The sequence below is a fragment of the Oncorhynchus mykiss genome, chromosome 3, assembly GCF_057628025.1.
Source record: "Oncorhynchus mykiss isolate SJ-2025 chromosome 3, ASM5762802v1, whole genome shotgun sequence".
NCBI classification, from domain to species: Eukaryota; Metazoa; Chordata; class Actinopteri; order Salmoniformes; family Salmonidae; genus Oncorhynchus; species Oncorhynchus mykiss.
This window is the reverse complement of record NC_143024.1, coordinates 82,649,344-82,669,285: the sequence shown is the minus strand read 5'-3', so window position 1 is coordinate 82,669,285 and position 19,942 is coordinate 82,649,344. Positions and strand designations below refer to the sequence as shown.

The 19,942-nt window shown below is 43.2% G+C and overlaps 1 protein-coding gene across 1 annotated transcript in view; it reads right to left on the bottom strand.

Annotated features, from left to right (window-relative positions):
* The window catches only part of LOC110520514 (discoidin, CUB and LCCL domain containing 2), a 31,008-nt gene extending 20,148 nt beyond the window's left edge, over positions 1-10,860 (bottom strand). The window contains exons 1-3 of the mRNA XM_090230293.1: positions 10,348-10,860; positions 6,131-6,355; positions 5,726-5,863 (exon numbers count right to left, since the gene is read on the bottom strand). Coding sequence (XP_090086419.1) covers positions 5,726-5,863; positions 6,131-6,355; positions 10,348-10,450 — 466 coding nt within the window. The 5' untranslated portion in view covers positions 10,451-10,860. The remainder of the gene's footprint in view (positions 1-5,725; positions 5,864-6,130; positions 6,356-10,347) is intronic.
* Positions 10,861-19,942: the final 9,082 nt, after the last annotated feature.

Genomic DNA, 19,942 nt, shown 5'->3' with positions numbered 1-19,942 from the left:
CAAAAGGTGGCTCTACAAAGTATTGACTTTGGGGGGGTGAATAGTTATGCACGCTCAAGTTCTGTTTTTTTGTCTTATTTCGTGTTTGTTTCACACAAACAAATACTTAGCATCTTCAAAGTGGTAGGCATGTTGTATAAATCAAATGATCCAAAACCCCCCAAAAACTATTTTAATTCTAGGTTGTAAGGGAACCAAATAGGAACAATTCCAGGGGGGGTGAATACTTTGGCAAGCCACTGTATCTCCATTGCCTCGTACCCCTGCACATCAACTCAGTACTGCTACCCCGTGTATATACTGTAGCCATGTTATCATTACTCTTTGTGTATTTATTCCTTGTGTTATTATTATTATTATTTTTCACATTTTCTCTCTGCATTGTTGGGAAGGGCCCTTCAGTAAGCATTTCACTGTTACAAGGCATTTGACAAATACAATTTGATTTAGATCAGAGTGGCTGTTCAAACTGCTAACCACCATCCCATCACACACACACACCCCTCACCCTCTAAAAACAGATGAGTCCCTTTCTTGATTCAAATCAAATCAAATGTTATTTGTCACATGTGTCGAATACAACACTTACAGTGAAATGCTTATTTACAAGCCCTTAACCAACAATGTAGTTTTAAGAAAATACATAAAAAAGCAAGAGATAAACATAACAAATAATTAAAGAGCAGCAGTAAAATATCAATAGCGGGTCTATATACAGGGGGTACCGGTATAGAGGGGGCTATATACAGGGGGTACCGGTACAGAGGGGGCTATATACAGGGGGTACCGGTACAGAGGGGGCTATATACAGGGGGTACCGGTACAGAGTCAAATGATATATATATTTTTTGCTTTGCTTGCCTTTCCTATACTGGTGATCCAGCATGCAGGCCCAGGAATTGTGAAGGCTGGGACAGACCGGTAGGTTTGTCAAGCATCTGCCGGACTTAAATGTAGATGGATGGGTGTTACACCGGAACTAGTACACTACTACTGGGGAGTATGGGGACATCATTAAGTGTGACACAAGATGTACCATGTATGAAATGATAATGGCAAAATAAACATTGGACATTTACACCGACAGTAACGTTGTCAGACTCCCTTATTTCGCCCACGCACCTCTGATCAAAGTGCCACTCGTAATTTGCAAACCGAGTGAAACTGCAAACCGATTCAACATGTAAAAGCGGTCGAAAATTACTTCCAACAGTCGGTTGGTCGCTTAGATGGCTATTCTAGGTAGATAGGCTTGGCCTGCCCTGCTAGGTGGCTCTGCTAAACCAAGAGGATGATGAGTAGGCCAGGTCTACATTAGCTCAGTACTGCCTGTATACTGGAGCTCACAGTGATGTTGTCTCAATATAACACTCTCTGATGTGCGAATGAGCAATAACAAATGAATCTGTCTTTCACCCCATGTCTTTCTGTCTCTTCAGTAATTTGATATCCTTCTTTCAGAGTATAGGAATAAAAACTTGGGCAGGATCAATCTCCAACTCCCCTCCCCCTCTCTCTCTTTCTCCCTCTCTTCTTTGTCTCTTCAATTCAAATGGACTCCTCCCTTCTCCCACCTTTCTCTCTGTCTCCCTTATCTCCATCACCCTGCTTCCCCCTTTAGTCTCCTCCATCTTCCTTTCCTGTCAATCCCCTCTATCTCTCCTTCTCATCTGTCTCTTCGCTCCCCACAGTACTCCAGGGAGACTGGTGATGTAGACAGACTCCTGACGCAACAGAAGTGTGATCACACACGCTGGATCTGCACTGCCCTAATGGCTCTCAGTACACACACACACACACGCACACACACGCACACACACCAGCTCTTCTAGTCTGCAGAGATGGACAGCTCTTTGGAGTGATGTGTGACAAAGCCCAGACACACAGAGATAAGGTAGGATTAATCTAAGGGTTCTGGATCAAATCAAAATCAAATGTTTGTCACATGCGCTGAATACAACAGGTGAAATGCTTACTAAAAATCCCTTTTAACTCTATTATCCTTCAACTGCATTGTTGGTTAAGAAAATATTTACTAAATAAACTAAAGTAAAAAAAGAAAAAAAAAAGTAACAAAATAAAATAACAATAATGAGCCTATACACAGGGGATACCGGTAACGAGTCAATATGCTGGGATCCAGGTTAGTTGAGGGGGGTCAATGCAAATAGTCCATGTGATTAATTGTTCAGCAGTCTTATGGCTTGGCGGTATAAGCTGTTAAGGAGCCTTTTGGACCTAGACTTGGTGCTTCGGTACCACTTGCTGTGCGGTAGCAGAGAAAACAGGAGTCTATGCCAATTTTGTGGGCCTTCCTCTGACACCGCCTAGTATATAGGTCCCAGTATGTAGGTCTAGCGCACTACCCTCTGTAGCACCTTACGGTCCGATGCCGAGCAGTTGCCATACCAGGCGGTGATGCAACCGGTCAGGACGCTCTCGATGGTGCAGCTGTATAACCTTTTGAGGATCTGGGGACCAATGAAAAATCTTTTCAGTCTCCTAAAGGGGAAAAGGTGTTGTCGTGCCCTCTTCATGACTTTGTTGGTGTGTTTGGACCATGATAGTTTGTTGGTGATGTGGACACACACACTGTTCCTGGCACTCTCACTGTAATGCACACACACTGTTGGAACTGTGCAACACAAACAGAGAGATAAGAAAGTGCTCTGCACAAAATGGTACAAAGCGCTAGAACTACAACAGCAGTGCACAAGTTATGTCTAGTGTTTATATGTGCATGTGTGCGTGTCTGTTCAGAGGTGAGTTAACAGCACAACCCATCATTAAGTTTGTGATACCATCCGATTGAGCTTGTAGATAAGGCGACTTTTAAAGGCAATGTTACCGCGTTCGCAGGAGATTGCATTCAAGGTAACAATGCCAATGTCGGCTCAATTGGAAATTCCCTTTAAATGTCAAGCGTACAGTGCATTCGGAAAGTATTCAGACCACTTGACTTTTTCCACAGTTTGTTACATTACAGCCTTATTCTAAAACTGATTAAATCCTTTTTTTTCTTCTCATCAATCTACACACAATACACCATAAGGACAAAGCAGATTAATAATAAAAAGTAAAATAAAAACACATTTACAGAATTCAGACCCTTTACTCAGTACTTTGTTGAAGCACCTTTGACAGCAATTACAGTCTCGAGTCTTTTTGGGTATGATGCTACAAGATTGGTACACCTGTATTTGGGGAGATTTTCCCATTCTTCTCTGCAGATCCTCTCAAACTCTATCAGGTTGCTGCACAGCTATTTTCAGGTCTCTCCAGAGATGTTCAATCAAGGACATTCAGAGACTTGTCCCGAAGCCACTCCTGCATTGTCTTGGCTGTGTGCTTAGCGTTGTTGTCCTGTTGGGACGGTAACCCTTCGCCCCCAGTATGAGGTCCTGGGTGCTCTGGAGCAGGTTTTCATCAACGATTTCTTTCTGTACTTTCCTCCGTTCATCTTTGCCTCAATCCTGACTAGTCTCCCAGTTTCTAACACTGAAAAACATCCCCATGATGCTGCATTCTTCACCGTAGGGATGGTGCCAGGTTTCCTCCAGACGTGACGCTTGGCATTCAACCAAAGAGTTCCATATTGGTTTCATCAGACCAGAGAATCTTGTTTCTCATGGTCTGAGAGTCTTTAGGGGCCTTTTGGCAAACTCCAAGCGGGCTGTCATGTGCTTTTTACTGAGGAGTGGCTTCCGTTTGGCCACTCTACCATAAAGGCCCAATTTGTGGAGTGCTGCAGAGATGGTTGTCCTTCTGGAAGGTTATCCAATCTCCACAGAGAAACTGTAGAGCTCTGTCAGAGTGACAATCAGGTTCTTGGTCATCTCCCTGACCAAGGCCCTTCTGCCCTGATTGCTCAGTTTGGCCGGGCGGCCAGCTCTAGGAAGAGTCTTGGGGGTTCCAAACTTCTTCCATTCAAGAATGATAGAGGCCACTGGTACCCTTCCCCAGATATGTGCCTCAACACATTCCTGTCTGAGCTCTACAGACAATTCCTTCGACCTCACGGCTTGGTTTTTGCTCTGACATGCACTGTCAACAGTGGGACCTTATGTAGACAGGTGTGTGCCTTTCCAAATGATGTCCAATCAATTAAATTGACCACAGGTGGACTCCAATCAAGTTGTAGAATCATCTCAAGGACAACCAATGGAAACAGGATGCATCTGAGCTCAATTTTGAGTCTCATAGCAAAGGGTCTGAATACTTATGTAAATAAGGTATGTGATGGAAGATGTTGGTGCTTTTTCATTCATACATTTCTGTGTTCTCGGTTTGTGCTTTTCTATAAACCAATGTGTGTTCATGCAAATTACTGATTGAACGAATCCTCACTATCAGTGTCTACAATTTGGCAGTACACCCAGAACCTTGTTTAGGGAAAGGGATATCTCAGTTTCAAGGTCTCAGCTTAGAGAGAAGCCCTGTGAGGTATTGGTCTGTCACATGCATGACCCAGTATTGGTCGGTCACTTGAATGAAGCAAACGTTAATGATTAATTAATTATGAACAAGCTAAATCATGGAAATATGACTTGTCTGCAGTATATAGAAGAACTAAACAGGACTGTCTCGTTAGAGCTCCTGACAGACAGACATTCACTAAGTTTGTTGGAACCTCTCCAGTACGCTGACAATAAACAATGATTAATTTAAGATTGACTTTGAGTGTCATGCTGTAAGAATTTCCACAACAGGTATTTCTGTTTTTGATTTTGTATAAATTTGCCAACATTTCTAACGTCCTATTTTCACTTTGTGATTATGGGGTAGTGTGTGTAGATTGTTGAGGGCATTTTTTGATTTAATCCATTTTAGAGCGAGGCTGTAACGTAACAAAATGTGGAAAAGGTCAAGGGCTCTGAATACTGTAGCTGGGTTTTATTGAATCCCGGCCTAAGCCTCCCTGTCCTTCCATCTGCCCTCTACCGAAACTATCCAGTAACTTCCTTCTCTATTCACCTCCTCATCTCTCACTATGCCACATCTTTACCTTCTCTCTGTTAGTCACACACTCACATAAAGACACACACACACACACACACACACACACACACACACACACACGATGCTCACACAGAGCTGAACTTCAGAATTAAAAACACACACATGTTGATTTATTATCCTTGTGAGGACCAAACAATTGATTCCCATTCAAAATCCTATTTTCCCTAAACCTAACCCTTAACCTAAGCTTAACTCCTAACCCTAACTCCTATGCATAAAATAGCCCTGTACCTTGTGGCGAAATGTCACCACGTGTCTGAATGTTCCTTATTTTACTATCCTTATAAGGACTTCTGGTCCTCACAAGGATAGTAAAACCAAAAATGCAGTAACACACGCACAGCTATATGTAGAGGTAAATGCCAGCCAGCTGTGTAACACTCCATGTTACAGCAGATCACTTTCCTCACGTTTCCCTGCAACTGAATTCACTCCATATATCTCCCACTCACTGACAGAAGGAGAGCAGCAGGAGACACCACTTACAGATGCCAGTCACTGTAATAGATGTAAAATAGTTATTTCTCCATTAAGGAAGAGGTGGAAGGATGAAAAGGAAGACAGAGTAGAGGAGTAAAGGGAAAAGAGACGGAGAAGAGAAGCATCTTTAATATGACTCAAAACTCAAATATGACATTGTTATATCTGAAAGTTTAGGCACCAGCAGCAGCTCAGACCCTGCCCCCTAACTTTTAACCCCTGGTACCTGCGTGTTCTGTGGTGGAGTAGGCCAGGGAGAAGCCCCGCCCACTTTGGTGGGTCCCACTCATGAACTGGACGGTGACCTGGTTCCCACTGGACAGGATGAGATCAGGAACATTCAGGCCCAGACCACAGAACTTCACTAGAGGAGGAGAGGGTCAGTTCAATAGCATAGAACTCACTAGTTCCATTATCCTACCTCGGCAGTACAACTTCATCTTGTACTCTGAACTAGAGGTTATTATCTACATTCACACAGTGGTACAGACAGTGTTATTGTATTGATATGTCTGTCATATACTGTGCATAATCAATGGCAATCACTACATGACAGTGTCAGTATATTTCATACCCCTCCCTCTTCCTGATGATCTCCCTCCCTCCCTCCTTCCCCATTTCCCTCTCTCACCTATCTGGGTCCTATGAGGTCCTATACCATCGTAGATCCTGAGGTAGTTGACCTGACAGTTGTTTTCCTCTATGTCCAAGTCAGCGAAGCGGAAGTGGAGCCTCCGGCCCTGTGGCACGCTGATCTCCCACTCACACACCGTGTGGTTAGGGTACGTACCAGGGTAACCCAGAGACGACAGGCTCCCACTGCAAGGGCCCAAAACACTCAGGCCACAGCCATCGCCTGCAGGGACATACATACACACAGTGAGTGATGGCTGGACACATATACATATATCACAGGAGGCTGGTGAGGGGGAAGAGAGCTCATAACAATGGCTAAAATGGAATGAATGGAACAGTATCAAGCAACTAAGTGTTGTATGTGTTTGATACCATTCCATTAACTCTGTTCCAGGCATTAGTATGAGCCATCCTCCCAAATTACAGTTCTACCAGCCGCCTGTGACATATAATTGAAGTCAGACGTTTACATACACTTAGGTTGGAGTCATTAAAACTTGTTTTTCAACCAATCCACACATTTCTTGTTAACTAACTATAGTTTTGGCAAGTCGGTAAGGAAATCTACTTTGTGCATGACACAAGTAATTTTTCGAACAATTGTTTACAGACAGATTACTTCACTTATAATTCACTGTATCACAATTCCAGTGGGTCAGAAGTTTACATACACTAAGTTGACTGTGCCTTTAAACAGCTTGGACAATTCCAGAAAATGATGTCATGGCTTTAGAAGCTTCTGATAGGCTAATTGACATCATTTGTGTCAATTGGAGTGGTACCTGTGGATGTATTTTAAGGCCTACCTTCAAACTCAGAGCCTCTTTGCTTGACATCATGTGAAAATCTAAAGAAATCAGCCAAGACCTCAGAAATATTTTTTTTTAGACCTCCACAAGTCTGGTTCATCCTTGGTAGCAATTTCCAAATGCCCAAAGGTACCACGTTCATCTGTAGTACGCAAGTATAAACACCATGGGACCACGCAGCCGTAATACCACTCAGGAAGGAGACGCGTTCTGTCTCCTAGAGACTAGAGGTCGAACGATTATGATTTTCAACGTCGATACCGATACCGATTATTGGAGGACCAAAAAAAAGATGTTGGGAGCTATAGGGGAACAGGCTAGGGGTTAGGAGCTATAGGGGAACAGGCTAGGGGTTAGGAGCTATAGGGGAACAGGCAAAGGGTTAGGAGCTATAGGGGAACAGGCTAGGGGTTAGGAGCTATAGGGGAACAGGCTAGGGGTTAGGAGCTATAGGGGAACAGGCTAGGGGTTAGGAGCTATAGGGGAACAGGCTAGGTGTTAGGAGCTATAGGGGAACAAGCTAGGGGTTAGGAGCTATAGGGGAACAGGCTAGGGGTTAGGAGCTATAGGGGAACAGGCTAGGTGTTAGGAGCTATAGGGGAACAGGCTAGGGGTTAGGAGCTATAGGGGAACAGGCTAGGGGTTAGGAGCTATAGGGGAACAGGCTAGGGGTTAGGAGCTATAGGGGAACAGGCTAGGGGTTATGAGCTATAGGGGAACAGGCTAGGGGTTATGAGCTATAGGGGAACAGGCTAGGGGTTAATGAGCTATAGGGGAACAGGCTAGGGGTTAGGAGCTATAGGGGAACAGGCTAGGGGTTAGGAGCTATAGGGGAACAGGCTAGGGGATAGGCTATAGGGGAACAGGCTAGGGGTTAGGAGCTATAGGGGAACAGGCTAGGGGTTAGGAGCTATAGGGGAACAGGCTAGGGGTTAGGAGCTATAAGGGAACAGGCTAGGGGTTAGGAGCTATAGGGGAACAGGCTAGGGGTTGGGAGCTATAGGGGAACAGGCTAGGGGTTAGGAGCTATAGGGGAACAGGCTAGGGGTTAGGAGCTATAGGGGAACAGGCTAGGGGTTAGGAGCTATAGGGGAACATGCTAGGGGTTAATGAGCTATAGGGGAACAGGCTAGGGGTTAATGAGCTATAGGGGAACAGGCTAGGGGTTAATGAGCTATAGGGGAACAGGCTAGGGGTTAATGAGCTATAGGGGAACAGGCTAGGGGTTAATGAGCTATAGGGGAACAGGCTAGGGGTTAATGAGCTATAGGGGAACAGGCTAGGGGTTAATGAGCTATAGGGGAACAGGCTAGGGGTTAATGAGCTATAGGGGAACAGGCTAGGGGTTAATGAGCTATAGGGGAACAGGCTAGGTGTTAGGAGCTATAGGGGAACAGGCTAGGGGTTAGGAGCTATAGGGGAACAGGATAGGGGTTAGGAGCTATAGGGGAACAGGCTAGGGGTTAGGAGCTATAGGGGAACAGGCTAGGGGTTAGGAGCTATAGGGGAACAGGCTAGGGGTTAGGAGCTATAGGGGAACAGGCTAGGGGTTAGGAGCTATAGGGGAACAGGCTAGGTGTTAGGAGCTATAGGGGAACAGGCTAGGGGTTAGGAGCTATAGGGAAACAGGCTATGGTTAATGAGCTATAGGGGAACAGGCTAGGGGTTAGGAGCTATAGGGGAACAGGCTAGGGGTTAGGAGCTATAGGGGAACAGGCTAGGGGTTAGGAGCTATAGGGGAACAGGTTATGGTTAATGAGCTATAGAGGAACAGGTTAGGGGTTAGGAGCTATAGAGGAACAGGTTAGGGGTTAGGAGCTATAGAGGAACAGGTTAGGGGTTAGGAGCTTTGGGGAACAGGTTATGGTTAATGAGCTATAGAGGAACAGGCTGGGGTTAATGTGCTATAGAGGAACAGGCTAGGGGTTAGGAGCTATAGGGGAACAGGCTAGGGGTTAATGAGCTATAGGGGAACAGGTTATGGTTAATGAGCTCTAGGGGAACAGGTTATGGTTAATGAGCTATAGGGGAACAGGCTAGGGTTAATGAGCTATAGAGGAACAGGCTAGGGGTTAATGAGCTATAGGGGAACAGGCTAGGGTTAATGAGCTATAGAGGAACAGGCTAGGGTTAATGAGCTATAGAGGAACAGGCTGGGGTTAATGAGCTATAGGGGAACAGGCTAGGGTTAATGAGCTATAGAGGAACAGGCTAGGGTCAATGAGCTATAGAGGAACAGGCTAGGGTCAATGAGCTATAGAGGAACAGGTTGGGGTTAATGAGCTATAGGGGAACAGAATAGGTATTAGGAGCTATAGGGGAACAGGTTAGGGTTAATGAGCTATAGTGGAACAGGCTAGGGGTTAATGAGCTATAGAGGAACAGGCTAGGGTCAATGAGCTATAGAGGAACAGGCTAGGGTCAATGAGCTATAGAGGAACAGGTTGGGGTTAATGAGCTATAGGGGAACAGAATAGGGGTTAGGAGCTACTGGGGAACAAGCTAGGGGTTATGAGATATTGGGGAACAGGCTAGGGGTTAGGAGCTATATGGGAACAGGCTAGGAGCTATAGGGGAATGGGCTATGGCTTTTTTTTGGACCAGCGATAACAGTGGACAGTCATACATTATGGCGGCCTGGCTGGTGTTATGTAATATCACTGACACTGGCTGGACATTAGCCAGATGAACTGGACAAAAACACAGTGGCCTCCCCATCCCGCTGGACTTCGAGAGAAGCACCTTTCAGGTCAGTTTACACAATCACTAACCAAACACTGTACTCAACCACCAACGTTTCCAACCGTGCAAGTGTCAGTTGGAGAAGTGTAATACATTTCTAAACCACGTGAACATTAACCTAGTTCGCGGGATTAAGGAGAGTTGTTAACTAGTTACTTTACTACCTGTAATGCCACGATAAATTGATATGAGGTTGTTTACCCCTCTCTACCACTTCAACCCCTTGGCAAAATTCTACCAAATTGTGATATCGCTGTCTCTTTCATTACCTGAAATCCTGCCCACAAATGACTAGTGTTATTTTGCACTGTCTACCCCTTATATATAGGCTGTGGGCTACACTTAAATAACCCATTTCAATGACTAACAAACTACTTGGAGAAAAGAGGAACTTTTCCAGTCTGATTCTGGCTACATATTTGGGATAGGGGAGAGAACGAGCCATGTAAGGTAGGCCATCTGGCGATATAGTCTCTGTTTGCTCCCTTGCTGAGGACAACAAAATCATCTCTGCCGCTTGACTATCGAGTGCAACCGAGTAGCCAAACGTCATTTGACCACTGCGTCATAACGACGTATAGCTAGTAACAGACTATATGTATCGAGTTTGTAACACTTTTATTACACTTGGTTACATTGAGTGGCACCGACAGACACCAACCTTGCTGCGCTCGACTGCTTCTGGCGGTGAGGATGATGACAGTCGACAAGAAGAAAAGCCTGGTCCCTGTCGGTCCCCTGCCCACCATTACCGCTCTGCCCATAGCAGCCTGCAGTCTGAATGCATAATGCACGCTTTCACACCGGTGAACTCCAAGTTTAGTCCATAACAAGCAGTTTAAAACGCCGCTTCCCAAAACCTTAGTCTTCCGTCAAATTAACCCTTGCTTCCTTCCGCGCTCTGAAACCTCCGACACTCTCCACTCTCTCTGAAATCACTGCGCGGTCGCGTTCAGCTTCGTTTCCACAACTGAATCTGAAGAAACATTATCCAATCGGCTGTGGAACCACTTCCTCCACTTCCGCCCCTCCTCCCACATTGCAATAGGATTCAGTAGGAATCCCCTGGTCCACCAAGTGGTGTGATGGAATAAAAAATATTAAACCGTGACTTTCCCCTGCGCTCCTACGTGAGCAGCCTGTAACGAGTTTTCCCCGTTGGACAGGCAGGGCCGGGTCTAGCATTTTGGGGGCCCTAAGCAAGATTTGTTTTCCCTCCACCTCGAGGAAAATAACATTTTGTGGCCCCCCTCTTGAGAGCTGAGAACATTTTAAGTTAATTTCCTGTAATTCTACACATTTTTTCATGTATGTACACAGCAAAATGGCCAGTGTTAATAAAAACATGTAAGGAAGAGTCCATGCACAATAGAATACCCATTTTCCAAAAGCTTTATTTCCAAATACAGAAAATGTACAGGTTACACAGCATCAGCATCAGTGTTCTCGTCTCAGGTCTGGGTCAGACCATAATATCTCATCACAGTCACACATTACGTTTGCTCTTGCCAGACAGCGTGGTCAAATGCCTTAGAAAACCCTGGATAGACTCCACAGACACATCACTACAGGTGTCCACCATTGCCTCCAGGAGGTTTTGCTGTGTGTAAGGGTTGCTGTCATATACTCTCCACCGCCATGCTGAGAAAAATTAAGCAATCGGATTGGGGAATATGCTGGCAAAAAAATAGTGAACCTGGGGTGGTCATTGAACCAGGTGCGAACCAGAGGAGACGATGGGAACTCACGTTATCCTAAATGACAACATATTAGGCTTGCTCTGGTTGCCCTGGCTCCCCATCCTGTTGAAGAATGTTATTGTGTACTGCAGTTACTGTAACACATTACTATAAAGTACTGTATTGATATGCTGGAGAGATGGGTCATACTCTACATATTGTAAAAATTCTGTACCATATAGCAATTACCTGCACGTACTGGAATCGTTGCTCCTTAACTCTGTTTGAATTCCTTTCAAAAGGCACACAGTACAGCTGCTTTGTCCTTATTTGGTTTTTCTGAACGATCTGGTCAATGGTGGAAATGTTGACACTGTCAATTCCTTGGAAGACTACCAGGTCTTCAACTATTTGGGTTTGAATTTCCCTCAAACAGATGGCATTATTGGCAATCACCATATTCTCCAGGGCAGTCTCCTGCTCAGCTGTGAGAAGTCTCCGCCTACCTCCAATACCTCTCAGTCCTGTAAAAATGTAATCTGACCATTACTGACCTATGATCATCCGTGGTTAAAACAACACTGGAGATTCAGTCTATATGAACAACGACATTACATGTAGCACAGTAGCAAAAAGTCGAATGACCCGTTTTCCCTTCTGAAAGTCCGGACAATGGATGCAAATGTGTAACGGCTTAGGTTGGGTTGCACTAGCTGCCCAGGTTCTCTCATAGTCCTCCCATGATAAACTATGGTGGCACGGATTTCATCTGAGATTACTTGTACTTGTTGTTGTCGCCCTCTTCCTCTCTGTTGTCTTGCAATTTCGGCATTGTTAGGGTCCATTTTTTTTTACCTTTATTTAACCAGGCAAGTCAGTTAAGAACAAATTCTTATTTTCAATGACGGCCTGGGAACAGTGGGTTAACTGCCTGTTCAGGGGCAGAACGACAGCTCGGGGGTTTGAACTCACAACCTTCCGGTTACTAGTCCAACGCTCTAACCACTAGGCTACCCTGCCGCCCCATTGTTCCAAAGCACATGGAGATGCCTCTAGGCCCCATTTATTAATCCTGCAATTCTGATTGGTGTGTTAACAATTTTGAGGCTTAGTGTTTGCACCTGGAGAAAGGTGTGCTCTTTGATTTTAGATTGGGTCCTATATCGACATAACCTGAAATGCCGCTCAGCAAGGAAAAATCCACTGCTCCAAAACCGCCATAAAAAAACCCAGACTACCGTTTGCAACTCCACATGGGGACAAATGGGGTTTGCACCTGGAGTCACCTGGAGACTTGAGGTAATTGTACTGAGAGCATGTGTTTGGTGAAAAAAACCCAGACTACCGTTTGCAACTCCACATGGGGACATGGGGTTTGCACCTGGAGTCACCTGGAGACTTGAGGTAATTGTACTGAGAGCATGTGTTTGGTGAATGAATGCAATTAATGATTTATTTGGCCACTTTTGTGTAAGGATTTGCAGAAAGAGTTTTGAATATTGAAACGTGTGGACAGTTATGGGAAATGTGTTTGTGTTCTTGGTAATGACGTAAGGGTATGGGTTTTTGTGTTAAAGGAACCAGCTTTCGTGTTTAAGCAATCGAGAAAAACTGTTGGGACAAATTCTTATTTACAATGACTGCCTACCCCGGCCAAACCCTAACACGGGCGACGCTGGGCCAATTGTGCGCTGACCTATGGGATTCCCAATCACGTCCGGTTGTGATACAGCCTGGAATCGAACCAGGGTCTGTAGTGATGCCTCTATCACTGCAATGCAGACCGCTGCGACACTATAGAGCCCATGCTATGCAGGTAGTTTTTTAGTATTGTTTTTCATACAGTTGAAGTCGGAAGTTTACATACACTTAGGTTGGAGTCATTAAAACTAATTTTTCAACCACTCTACAAATTTCTTGTTAACTAACTATAGTTTTGGCAAAAGCCTGAAGGTACCACGTTCATCTGTACAAACAATAGTACGCAACTATAAACACCATGGGACCACGCAGCCGTCATACCGCTCAGGAAGGAGACGCTTTCTGTCTCCTAGAGATTAACGTATTTTGGTGCGAAAAGTGAAAATCAATCCCAGAACAGCAGCAAAAGACCTTGTGAAGATGCTGGAGGAAACAGGTACAAAAGTATCTATATCCACAGTAAAACGGGTCCCATATCGACATAACCTGAAATGCCGCTCAGCAAGGAAAAATCCACTGCTCCAAAACCGCCATAAAAAACCCAGACTACCGTTTGCAACTCCACATGGGGACAAAGATCGTACTTTTTGGAGAAAAGTCCTCTGGTCTGATGAAACAAAAGTAGAACTGTTTGGGCATAATGACCATCGTTATGTTTGGAGGAAAAAGGGGGAGGCTTACAAGCTGAAGAAACCTATCCCAACCATGAAGAACGGGGGTGGCTGCATCATGTTGTGGAGGTGCTTTGATGCAGGAGGGACTGGTGCACTTCACAAATGGCATCATGAGGCAGGAAAATTATGTGGATATATTGAAGCAACATCTCAAGACCTCAGTCAGGAAGTTAAATCTTGGTTGCAAATGGGTCTTCCAAATGGACAATGACCCCAAGCATACTTCCAAAGTTGTGGTAAAATGGCTTAAGGACAACAGTCAAGGTATTGGAGTGGCCATCACAAAGCCCTGACCTCAATCCCATAGCAAATGTGTGGGCAGAACTGAAAAAGCATTTGCGAGCAAGGCCTAGAAACCTGACACCAGCTCTGTCAGGAGGAATGGGCCAAAATTCACCCAACTTATTGTGGGAAGCTTGTGGAAGGCTACCCAATACTTTTGACCCAAGTTAAACAATTTAAAGGCAATGCTACCAAATACTAATTGAGTGTATGTAAACTTCTGATCCACTGGGAATGTGATGAAATAAATCATTATCTCTACTAATATTCTGACATTTCACATTCTTAAAATAAAGTGGTGATCCTAACTGACCTAAAACAGGGAATTTTGACTTGGTTTGAATGTCAGAAATTGTGAAAATCCTAGTTTAAATGTATTTGGATAAGGTGTATGTAAACTTCTGACTTCAACTGTATCTGTTTTTGCATATGAATTGATTGATTAATATTAAGCTACACATAGATAAATATCAGAAATGTCTCTAAACTTATCCAATCAGCTAGTTAGATTTATTGCACCCATCACAGAAATGGTTGTTCCGGTTTAAATGGTTTAGGTAGTCTCCTTTTCCAGATTTCATTCCAAACGCAGGTTGCAGATGATCACAAATTCCAACTGTTGTATATCCCAACTCTGGCTGAAAAGGAATTACACATCAACTTTGCCAGCTAGCATAATGTGACTTGCAGGCCTGATCTGGCCTGTCATTTGTAAACCAGGATTTTCCTAACACCACTCTGGTAGGGTAAAAACTAGGCCATGAAAGTAAGGTCTTATGATATATGTAATGTAGTGTCATAAAGTAAAATTTTTAATGATAACATTCACCTAGGTACTCATTTGGTGAAAGCCACGGGTCTTTAAAAGGAAAGCATTCAACAACCATGTCTCTGTCATTAACAAATACAGTCATGAGTGGTAACTCTACAATTCACTCAAAGAAAAGGTACCATGTGAAATAAGGAAATTAGGCTTTACACCATCTAATGTTAAAACGACACCCAAAATCACTTACTGTAACCGTTTTGCATAACATTAATAGGAGTTAACTCTAGATTAACACTAGTTTTGAATTTAAATAACGCCACAGTTTTAAATGTGATGTCTAATGCAGCTTTTTACACTGTGACGTGTTACATTAACACTCTAAATGTATAACACTACAATCAGAGTGCTTTATACACTGTAGAGTGGGACCATATGTTATCTAAGGTAGTGGTGAAACACTGACAAATTTACTGTGCAGAGAAAATGTTGCAGTTTTAAAGCATGTTTTCTGCAGTTCTACACATTTTACCATGGGGCAGAGAGAAAATGTTGCAGTTTTAAAGCATGTTTTCTGCAGTTCTACACATTTTACCATGGGGCAGAGAGAAAATGTTGCAGTTTTAAAGCATGTTTTCTGCTGTTCTACACATTTTACCATGGGGCAGAGAGAAAAGGTTGCAGTTTTAAAGCATGTTTTCTGCAGTTCTACACATTTTACCATGGGGCAGAGAAATGTATCCAGTTTTACAGCACATTTTGTTCAACTCTACCCCTTTTGCCACGTGGTGGAGATAATTGTTTTCAGTTTTAAAGTACATTTCCTGCAATTCTATACATTTTGCCATTACTTATACAATGTTAATGATATCTGAGTGAGAGTGACTAACACAATCAATGGGGACTCCATGGAGGTCAGGGCCCCTGGGCACATGCCCTGCGTACCCTGTCGGTAGTATGCCTAGATTACTACTAAGTTTAGATTGGTAAATTAGTCTAGCAAGCTTAAAATTGTTAGCTGACATGACTAATTGAGTGACTGCCAGTGATGACATAAGAGAAAAATTGCTGATAAAGAACCAAAAATCGAACTTGCACCTTCAGTATTCTACCATTCTAACTCTCAATAGTAAGTTGAGACCCCGACTTATGTTGCTTATGCCTGGAGCTGGCCCTGGTGATAGGTATGAACCAGGTAATCAACATTTATTGCAGGACAAGTTGTCACAGGCCTACAACCTAAATAGCCCATACTGCCATACCTGCCCAATGCCCAGGCTCATGACCCAGCCACAGTCAGTCCTTAGTCAGTGCTTAGCTTTTATGTAAAGATGGACAGCTTACTCTTTTATTGAAGAGATATAACACAAAATGGCTTTGTTATTGACTGTCTGTTGTGGTTAGTAGATTGTGTGCCAGTAATAATCTATTATTAATTAATGCCTACATTTTGGTCCCTGTCCAGTGTCCAGATGTTCCTGAGTCCCAGTGGTGCATTAGTTTAATATAGTAAACTTAAACTGAAACTAAAATGAGAACTAATCATGAAAAAACAAATTAGTAAACTGAAATAAAATGATTAACAAATAAACCCATTTGAAAAATGAAAACTATTGTGGAATTATTATCTTTGACTCCAAAACTAAGCTTTTGGGAAGTTTTCAAGCAAATTAATTTGGTGGGAATAAATGTGACCAGTAAATGGCTGTGTTTCAAATAGGCCTAGCTTGTACATCACTAACACTAGCTATCCCTAGCTAACATGCAAACAATTGTCTAGGTAGCTAACTTGGTTCTTCTTACATACACTAAAGTTACAGTTTTTCTCAATTGCTTAATCACAAAACATGTTCCTGTCGCACAAAAACAACCTACAACCTAAAATCAAAGAGCACACCTTTCTCCAGGTGCAAACACTAAGCCTATAAATTGTTAACACACCAATCAGAATGACAGGATCAATAAATAGGGCCTAGAGGCGTGTCCGTGTGCTTTGGAACAATGGATCCTAACAATGCCCAAGTTGCAAGACAAGAGAGAGGAAGAGGACGACGACAACAACAACGACGACGACAAGTAATCTCAGATGAAATCCGTGCCACCATAGTTTGTCATGTGCTCATACATGGGAGGACTATGAGAGAACCTGGACAGCTAGTGCAACCCAACCTAAGCCGTTACACATTTGCATCCATTGTCCAGACTTTCAGAAGGGAAAACTGGTCATTTGACTTTTTGCTACTGTGATACATGTAATGTTGTAGTGCATACAGACTGAATCTCAGTGTAGTTTTTAACCACAGTAATGGCTGATCATAGGTCAGTAATGGTCAAATTTCATTTTTATAGGACTGAGAGGTATTGGAGGTAGGCGGAGACTTCTCACAGCTGAGCAGGAGACTGCCCTGGAGAATATGGTGATTGCCAATAATGCCATCTGTTTGAGGGAAATTCAAACCCAAATAGTTGAAAACCTGGTAGTCTTCCAAGGAATTGACAGCATCAGCATTTCCACCATTGACCGGATCGTTCAGAAGAACCAAATAAGGACAAAGCAGCTGTACTGTGTGCCTTTTGAAAGGAATTCAAACAGAGTTAAGGAGCAACGATTCCAGTATTTGCAGGTAATTGCTATATGGTACAGAATTTTTACAATATGTAGAGTATGACCCATCTCTCCAGCATATCAATACAGAATGTATAGTAATATGTTACAGTAACTGCAGTACACAATCTTTCATTCCAGTACAGTAGTACACTACAGTACTGTATTTGTAGTACAGTAAAAAAAAAATGTTTTTACTTCTGTAGAGAATCTTTAAACTGGATGCCATGGCTGACCCACAGGAGTACATCTTCATCGACGAGGCAGGGTTCAACCTAACAAAAGAGGGCACAACATTATTGGTCACCTGCACAATAACATTCTTCAACAGGATGGGGAGCCAGGGCAACCAGAGCAAGCCTAATATGTTGTCATTTAGGATAACGTGAGTTTCCATGGGGCTGCTCTGGTTCGCTCCTGGTTCAATGACCACCCCAGGTTCACTATTCTTTTTTTGCCAGCATATTCCCCATTTCTGAATCCGATTGCGTAACTTTTCTCAGCATGGCAGTGGAGAGTATATGACAGCAACCCTTACACACAGCAAAACCTCCTGGAGGCAATGGTGGACACCTGTAGTGATGTGTCTGTGGAGTCTATCCAGGGTTTTCAAAGGCATTTTGCCCACGCTGTCTGGCAAGAGCAAACATAATGTGTGACTGTGATTAGTTATTATGGCCTGACCCAGACCTGAGACGAGATGATGAGAACGCTGATGCTGAGTAGCCTTTTGGAAATTGGGTATTTTACTGTGCATGGACTCTTCCTTACATGTTTGGTCAGTTGACATGTCAAAGGTCAGGTTTTTGACCAAAACAGCATATACAGTAGTATTATCTTATCCACTATTGCAAGAGGTATTTATTACAGTACTGTTTTGAATCTCTCTCTCCAGGGTTTTCCTGAAACGGTTATCGGGATAGTCAGTGCTGTGATTTTACAAAGTTCCAAGTTATTTATCTGTAATTTTGGTAGCAGTGTTTTGAATTAATCCCTTCAGTGTGTATCAAACTGTCATGTAGTCTGTTTTTTTTTTTTTACAGCTTGTGTGTGTTGTCTGAGGGCAAAGTTTGAATTGGGATCCAGAAGTTACATTTTTGTACCGTTGGCAGGAGTTTTTTAAATTGTGTGTGAAGATTTGTTCCAGGAATTGTCCAAGCAATTGAGAAAAGTTGTAAAAAGCCTTGAATTAATGTGAACATGGACGATGGAGCGTTTCCTTCCACTATATTGTTTTGCACAAGTCTCTGCACTATTCCTTTTAAATCCAAATCACATGGAGACTGACTTAATCATTTAAACCTAACCTATGAGCAGACCCATGAATGACTGCCCCCAAGTTGCAAGAAGTTACTTCCCAAAAAACACACAAAAATCTATAGAATACAAATGGCTTATAGCCTTCCACGCATGCTTTCTGTCCCTAACCAGTTTTCCTTATAACCATTTACAGGTGATGAATTACCTGACACATTAAAATTACTCACGACAGGCCTGATGGAAACAGCACATATTGTCGGTAAAATATCCCATATATATATATATATATATATATATACACAGTGCCTTGCGAAAGTATTCGGCCCCCTTGAACTTTGCGACCTTTTGCCACATTTCAGGCTTCAAACATAAAGATATAAAACTGTATTTTTTTGTGAAGAATCAACAACAAGTGGGACACAATCATGAAGTGGAACGACCTTTATTGGATATTTCAAACTTTTTTAACAAATCAAAAACTGAAAAGTTGGGCGTGCAAAATTATTCAGCCCCTTTACTTTCAGTGCAGCAAACTCTCTCCAGAAGTTCAGTGAGGATCTCTGAATGATCCAATGTTGACCTAAATGACTAATGATGATAAATACAATCCACCTGTGTGTAATCAAGTCTCCATATAAATGCACCTGCACTGTGATAGTCTCAGAGGTCCGTCAAAAGCGCAGAGAGCATCATGAAGAACAAGGAACACACCAGGCAGGTCCGAGATACTGTTGTGAAGAAGTTTAAAGCCAGATTTGGATACAAAAAGATTTCCCAAGCTTTAAACATCCCAAGGAGCACTGTGCAAGCGATAATATTGAAATGGAAGGAGTATCAGACCACTGCAAATCTACCAAGACCTGGCCGTCCCTCAACTTTCAGCTCATACAAGGAGAAGACTGATCAGAGATGCAGCCAAGAGGCCCATGATCACTCTGGATGAACTGCAGAGATCTACAGCTGAGGTGGGAGACTCTGTCCATAGGACAACAATCAGTCGTATATTGCACAAATCTGGCCTTTATGGAAGAGTGGCAAGAAGAAAGCCATTTAAAGATATCCATAAAAAGTGTTGTTTAAAGTTTGCCACAAGCCACCTGGGAGACACACCAAACGTGGAAGAAGGTGCTCTGGTCAGATGAAACAAAAATTGAACTTTTTGGCAACAATGCAAAATGTTATGTTTGGCGTAAAAGCAACACAGCTCATCACCTTGAACACACCATCCCCACTGTCAAACATGGTGGTGGCAGCATCATGGTTTGGGCCTGCTTTTCTTCAGCAGGGAC